The sequence below is a fragment of the Aegilops tauschii genome, chromosome 5 (assembly GCF_002575655.3).
Source record: "Aegilops tauschii subsp. strangulata cultivar AL8/78 chromosome 5, Aet v6.0, whole genome shotgun sequence".
Taxonomy (NCBI): Eukaryota; Viridiplantae; Streptophyta; class Magnoliopsida; order Poales; family Poaceae; genus Aegilops; species Aegilops tauschii.
In genome coordinates, this window is record NC_053039.3 from 169,427,571 (window position 1) to 169,434,670 (window position 7,100).

Sequence of the window (7,100 nt, forward strand, 5' to 3'; positions counted from 1 at the left end):
GCTTATGATACTATGTCTTACGAAGGTAGTATCATACACTAGTATCATATGCATGATATTTCTACCGTTCCTAAATATAAGACCCTTATCTATATACGGAGCAAAATGAATGAATCTACACTCTAAAACATGTGTATATACATCCGTATGTAGTCCATATTGAAATCTTTATAAAAGAACTTATATTTAGAAACGGAGGGAGTACTAAGTTACGATACTGTCCACTACAGGCAGCCTTATGTTACTCCCACTATGTGTAGTCTTATAAATGATGCAAGTTAGCGTTAAAACAATGGAAATTCAATTCGGCTCTTGGGAGCACGTGCTCCCAGGCCCAAAAAATAACTTTTGAAATGTTAAAAAAATCAAGACAACATGTGTATGTGTTCTTAGTCACATCTAAATGCTACCTGCAAAATTTGAGACAAAAAGGTTAAGTATTTTGGCCCGTGCAAAGGAAAAAAACAAATTGAACACCAAATGTTACCCCAAATGTCACCCCAAATTTGTTTTTTCACAAACGAATCACTGTTGATCCGTTTCGCATGAAAATTGTCAAACATGCTTGACAGTTTGTGTTAGTGTCTCAAGCATGCTTGACAGTTTTCATATGAAACGAGGCAGCAGTGTTTCATCGATGAAAAATAAATTTAGGGTGACATTGGGAGTAACATTTGGTGTTCAATTTGTTTTTTTTTTCACAGGCCAAAATGCTTAACCTTTTTGCCCCAAATTCTACAGGTAGCATTTGAATGTGACCGAAAAAACATGAAAATTTTGTCTTGATATTTTTTACATTTAAAAAATTATTTTTAGGCCAGGGAGCACGTGCTCCCGGAGCCGAATTGAATTTCCGCGTGGAAAGAAGAGAAAAGAGAGCAGCATCCCGGCTAGGCGCTCACCAAACCCACTCTATTACAAAACCCCGATCAGAGCCGACGCGAACTGAACCCAGGGAGGCACGCAGCAAGAGAGATAGGACTTGTGCGCCGCACGCCAAACAGCAGGCACGCGAGTCGAGTCGTTCCCGTTGTTGCGGCCGGCGGAGGAAGAGATGGCGACGAACATCGAGGACGTGCCTTCGGTGGAGCTCATGACCGAGCTGCTCCGCCGCGCCAAGTGCAGCTCCAAGCCCGACAAGCGCATCATCCTCGTCGGTAAAACCCTAGCCCTTCTCTTCTTTCCCAATTCTCTTCTTCTACACCAAAAGATCCCAACTGCTCGGCCCCGGCTTCGCTCTCGCCAGGGTGACTCTGCCGCCGTTCTAACCCTAGCCCGTGCGTCGTACGGCGGCGGCGGGGTCTTTCCAGCTCGCAGCGTCTGGTGGGTTCGGTGGCGCGTAGTTCCGCAGGCGGTGGCGGTGCGGGTCCTTGCGGTTAGTGTCCTTGGTGGTCGGCGGCTTCAGCTGCGCGGCGCTCGAGGCTCGGCGGCGGGCGTTGTTGAGGAAGGCTCGGCGGCCGGCGCAGTTGGACTTCCCACGTCCATCAACGTGCGATCTGGTCGTTACGGATCTGAAGCTGCAGTCGTGGTGCCCCAGTCGGTCGCGCCGCCAGATCTGTCATCGTTGGCGCGATAGGGTCGCTGCTGCTCGCAGCTTGTTGCTGTTGGCTGGATCTGGAGCTGGGGTTCCTCGTCCTTGCTGTCCCTCGTTTTGGAAATAAGTGGACGTACCCTCTGAAGTTTTATGATTCAGCTACATCACTCCCTCAACTCCAAAATAGCTACTTAATCCCCCCAACTATCGAATACCAGACAGATTACCCCACAGCCCCCCTAAAAGAATATAGTATTGCATGCGCGTTTGATTGTGTATGCTCTGGTTCATCTTTAATTCCTGAACACATAGTGCCACTGTTTATGTTCTAAATTGCACTATGCTTGGGCAATTTGACATATGCAAGTGCTTTACAAATTCTGTAGGTCCACCTGGCTCTGGAAAGGGAACACAGTCTCCCCTTATTAAGGATGAATATTGTTTGTGCCATTTAGCCACTGGCGATATGCTGAGGGCTGCTGTCGCCGCTAAGACTCCTCTGGGTATCAAGGCTAAAGAAGCTATGGACAAGGTAAGGTTTCAAGAACATACCAAATAGCAATTTAAAACTAGCAAAAACCGTGTCTATCAACTTCTTTATATCTTGACTCTTATTGTTTTTAGGGAGAGCTTGTTTCAGATGACTTGGTTGTTGGGATTATTGATGAAGCCATGAAAAAGCCTTCATGTCAAAAAGGTTTTATCCTTGATGGCTTCCCTAGAACTGTTGTTCAAGCACAAAAGGTCTGGTCAGGTCCTTGGTCAATATGCATTGAAATGAAAATTCCTTCTTTCTGTTTATATTGATGGATGATTTGTGCCTTTGGAGCTTAGTGTTTGTTTTCTTATGGTTTGGTTGAACAATGACTGCAGCTCGATGAAATGCTGGCAAAGCAAGGTGCTAAGGTTGACAAGGTTCTAAATTTTGCAATTGATGATGCAATATTGGAAGAACGAATTACTGGCCGTTGGATACACCCATCGAGTGGTAGATCTTACCATACAAAATTTGCTCCTCCTAAGACTCCAGGAGTTGATGATGTAAGTCAAATGTAGAATACTGGGTAGTGCCTTCATATGTCATACTTGCATGCTTTATTTTTTTTATCGTGATCATTGCTTCCACAAGGTTAAGTTCCGAGCAGTTCAATGTCTTCTTCTGCATAACACTCCCTCAGTTTGGTTGTCAATAGCCATGCTAAGCTGGTTACCATACACATTCAATCTTGGGAAAAAGAATTACCAATTGTGTTGTGGGTGATGAGTTTACTAGTTCGCCAGATGAACTCGATGTGCAATCTTTTTGTGGTCTACTTCTGCTTGTAGGCGTAACTTATTTTGTATTGACTACTAGATTCATGTTATGGTTTGTTTAAACAGTTCAATATCCCCTTGTGTCTCCTGTCCTTATGGATATGTTGCCCAACACTGTATTTCCTTGAGTGATGCTAGAGCTACGGACCAAATCGTATGGGGTTACGCACTAACATGTCAACTTGTGGCTGGATGTTAGGGGGAATGGGGGAGGGGCACCCCTGAAAATCAGAACGGGGGGGGGGGGGGGGGGGGGGGGGTAGTGATGGGTCGTAAACCCAGTCCGTAACTTACCCGGAAGTGTAGGATTATTGATATTTCCTCTCCTTCATTGACAATATGGTCTTTCCAAAAATTAATTTTACATGCTTTTGCAATAAGTAAATAATGCTCCCTCCGTCCCAAAATAGTGTGCATTAGATATTTTTTTCAGTCAAACTTTATAAACTTTGACTAAGTTTATGAAAAATATTGTCAACATGTAAAATACCAAATCAATACCATTACGCTGCGTTTGGATGTCTCCATTGGTGAGCTCTGTATTGAATCGGTCTGGAATTCCAAATCAGTGAGGAAATTGAAATGGCACGAATACGAATTTGCCTGTTTGGTTGTTCACTGAATTGCCCCTTGAAATACCTCTGAGGTTTCAATACCAAATCCTGTTTGGATGACAAACTTTGAAATTGCATAGCTATATTGCCATGAACATTATACCTTGTTCTACATGACTCAAAAATGAAATCTGGTCACATGTGACTACAATTAAATGAATATATAGCAATAAGATAATAAATATTCTAGCGATGCATCTCCTTTGGCCATGGAGCAGAAGAGGAGCAGCAGTTCCTTCGGCCATGGAGCAGAAGAGGGGCAGAGGACGGCGGGCCGGGAGGACGGAGGGGCATATCCGAGGAGGGCGGGGCATGGTGGCCGGGGAGGACGGCGGGGCGTGGCACAAGGGAGCAGGGCGCGCCGATCCCTGGCCGTTGCCGACATCCATGGCGGGGTGTGGCTCAGTGGGGCGGAGAAGAGGAGTTGGGGAAGAGGGGAAGGACCGGGGAGGAGGGCACCTGTGCCGCCGTCGGACTCCATGGTGGTTACCGCCGCCACCTACCTGCTAGGGCGCCGCCGCCGCCCGCCTACTACCTGCTAGGTCGTCGCGAGGTCGCCTTCTCGTATCCCCCCCTTCTATTTTTTGGTCACGGGCTCGAACAGGTACGTTTTGCGTGAGGTTGGCCATTTCAGTCCAATTCGAAGGGGTAGCCCTCCGAAACGTGCGATGGGGATTTACGTGGTAGCCAAGACAGGACTGAATTGGTTTTTCATTTCCAATACGAATTCAGTGTCCAGCCAAACAGCTGTATTGATGTGAGATGATTGCCAAATCCATTTCCAGGGCTCCAATGGAGACATCCAAACGCAGCGTTAGATTCATCATGAAATATGTTTTCATATACTATACAAACAATGGTCAAAGTTTGTGAAGCTCGACTTTTGCGAAAACCAATGCACACTATATTATGGGACGGAAGGAATATACATTATTGTTGTACATTGATCTTTGGTTGTGGGCTGTTGTTTTCAACAAGAGCTCGCATGTTCCATTCAGAAATTACGTGGGCACGTGTGAATTTTTTTATTCCATTGACAATTTTTTTTCTTAAGCTAGCATTTTGCTGCACGCCATTGACCTCTGATACTTCCCTCTTTTGTCAAGGTTTCGGGAGAACCCTTAATTCAAAGAAAAGATGACACAGCTGAGGTCTTGAAGTCAAGGCTTGAAGCTTTCCACATACAAACTGAACCTGTATGTTTTCTCAACCATGTATTCTCCATTCCTTGTGTTGCACCAGTGTTTTTCCTGCTAAACGCTGGTTTTGCTGTCTTGATGTATTTCATTTCTAGTATAGTGTTGCATAAGATTTTCACTGTGAATTTGGTGGACCCTGACATTTCTTTTCTGCTTTCTCTTCCAATCTTCCATTTAACTAATCTTTTGTTGGTCGACATATCATCATATGGCCTGAACTTCTGTTGGTAGAACTGAGTTTCTAACTGTGGAAGGACTGTTTGTCATCTGGCATCAAGCAATGCAGTTGCTTTTACAGTCAATGTTCTTAATCTGAAAACTGTTTGCTTCTCACAGGTGATTGACTACTACTCCAAGAATGGCTTAGTGGCAAATCTTCATGCGGAGAAACCACCAAAGGAAGTGACCGCCGAGGTGCAGAAAGCTCTTTCGTGAAGGGCCTGTTTCACCTTGAAAGTGACATGTAACAAAACCCCGGCTGGGTTTCTTACAAGTTTTAAACTCATACCGGCATCCTATGTTTCTCATTTTCTGTCTGCATGTGCACTATTGCACAATTTCATTACAGCTTTTGCTAGCTCAGAATTTTTCTGAATAATTTTGTTTGGAATGAGAAGTTTTTATTAGCGGTACAGAGATAATTACAGCAACTCATCCTTAGAAATATTTCTTATAATTACAGCAACTTGTCCTTAGAAATATTTCTTTGCGATCATGCCCCTTTGTTTTGATCATTCAGTTTTGGTACGTTTCAAGCAACCAACTGGGATTTTCTCATGTATCAATCGATTCAGAGAAGTATTGAGAGCAACTCCAGCAGATTCCCTAAAAAGGACCGCCGTAAACATGAAAACTTGGCCTTTTAACTCGCTCAAGAGTTGGTGTGCAAATTCGGATACCCAAGGCCAACTCCAACGTGCCGACCCATTTAGTCTGCTTGTGTCCGTTTGAGTCTAGATGGACAAAAAACATGGCCCAATATGCTTTGTGTCTGTTTGAGTCTAGATGGACAAAAAAACACGGCCCCATATGCTTCCTGCCGCCACCTCGTCTTGGCTGACGCTGTCACGGCCGCCCACGTTGTTGGCCCGAAGAAGGCGCGCACCGTGGTGGAGATGGCTGCCGTGATGGCGAAAAAGAAGCTGCTATAGCTAAGGCCCAGACCGTCGCTGTGGAGAGCGATGCCCTTGTCGCCAAGGCCGCGCAACGGTACCAAGGGCCGACCCTTATTGTTGCCGCGGCCACCACGAGCTCATCGGCGGCCCGTCCACCCAAGCTTTCAGAGTCGCCACGCATGTCAACGACCCCGTCAACCTTTGGTACCGTCTCGGACATGACCCGATCGCGTCCTGCTTCTCCATTCGCCTCAGGACGGTTCGTCTGAAACGGGTGACTTCGTGCCGATCATCCTCGGTGTGCCTCCTCTTTGATCTCAATGCCACCCGTGTTGCCGGTCAGTTCACTTTGTGGGTTACCAAACGTCACTTCGTAACTGGATGATCATAAAGTAGCTCTACAGGTATCTTGGAAAATGTTTGTTGGGTTGCATGGATCAAGACTGAGATTTGTCGCTCCGTGTGACGAAGAAATATCTTTGGGCCCTCTCGGTAGTACAACATCATGAAATAGCTTGCAAGCATGTGACTAATGAGTTTAGTCACGGGGATCTTGTATTACAGAACGAATAAAGAGACTTAACGGTAAAGAGATTGAACTAGGTATGGCGATACCGACAATCGAATCTCGGGCAAGTAATATCGTCAGACAAAGGGAATTGTAGACGGGATTAACCGAATCCTCGACACCGTTGTTCAAACCGATAAAGATCTTTGTTGAAAATGTGGGAGCCAATTTAGGAATCCAGGTCCCACTATTGATTATTGATCGGGGAGGAGTCTCGGTCATGTCTACATGTTCTCGGACCCGTATGGTAGTATTGGGTATTCATATGGTAAGTCCAAAAATAGTTCCGAGTCCCGGGTGGGATTCGAGACGTCACAAGGAGCTCCAGAATGGTCCGGAGGTAAAGTTTTATATGTAGGAAGTCATATTTGGAGTATCGGAAAAGTTTGGGGGTATGCCAGCAATGTACCGGAGGCACCGAAGGGTATCGTGGGTCCACCAACCCCGGGGGGCCACAGGGTCTGTAGTGGGGCGCCCTGGCCTGCTTGGGCCAGGCGCACCACCGCCCTAAGGCCCATGCGCCTAGGGTGGGGAAACCCTAGGGTAGGGAGGCACCCCCACCTGGCTTGGGAGGCAAGCCTCCCCCTAGGCCGCCCCTCCCTTTGAGGAGGGGCTAGGGCTAGCCGTCCCCTCCCTCACCCCTATATATAGTGGGGAGGCGCATGGGGGCTGCACCCTTCCACCCTTGGCCGCCCCTCCCTCTCCCTCCACCTCCTCATTTTGTCAACACTTGGCGAAGCCCTAGCGGCGTCCCAC

General features: G+C 46.7%; 1 protein-coding gene across 1 annotated transcript; it reads left to right on the forward strand.

Moving 5' to 3' along the window:
- Positions 1 to 902: 902 nt before the first annotated feature.
- LOC109742056 (adenylate kinase 3) lies at positions 903 to 5,360 on the forward strand. The gene is made up of 6 exons (XM_020301137.4): positions 903 to 1,157; positions 1,921 to 2,066; positions 2,159 to 2,278; positions 2,408 to 2,575; positions 4,569 to 4,658; positions 4,998 to 5,360. Exons 1-6 carry the CDS (start codon positions 1,055 to 1,057, stop codon positions 5,094 to 5,096), a joined length of 726 nt encoding a protein of 241 aa, XP_020156726.1. The 5' UTR covers positions 903 to 1,054; the 3' UTR covers positions 5,097 to 5,360.
- The last annotated feature ends 1,740 nt before the right edge of the window (positions 5,361 to 7,100 follow it).

Bases quoted from the DNA above. Each gene is read 5' to 3' on its own strand.
- LOC109742056 (XM_020301137.4), top strand. From the start codon at position 1,055: ATGGCGACGAACATCGAGGACGTGCCTTCGGTGGAGCTCATGACCGAG. The intron at 1,158-1,920 runs GTAAAACCCTAG...CAAATTCTGTAG, and splicing joins CAAGCGCATCATCCTCGTCG to GTCCACCTGGCTCTGGAAAG. The intron at 2,279-2,407 runs GTCTGGTCAGGT...CAATGACTGCAG, and splicing joins CTGTTGTTCAAGCACAAAAG to CTCGATGAAATGCTGGCAAA.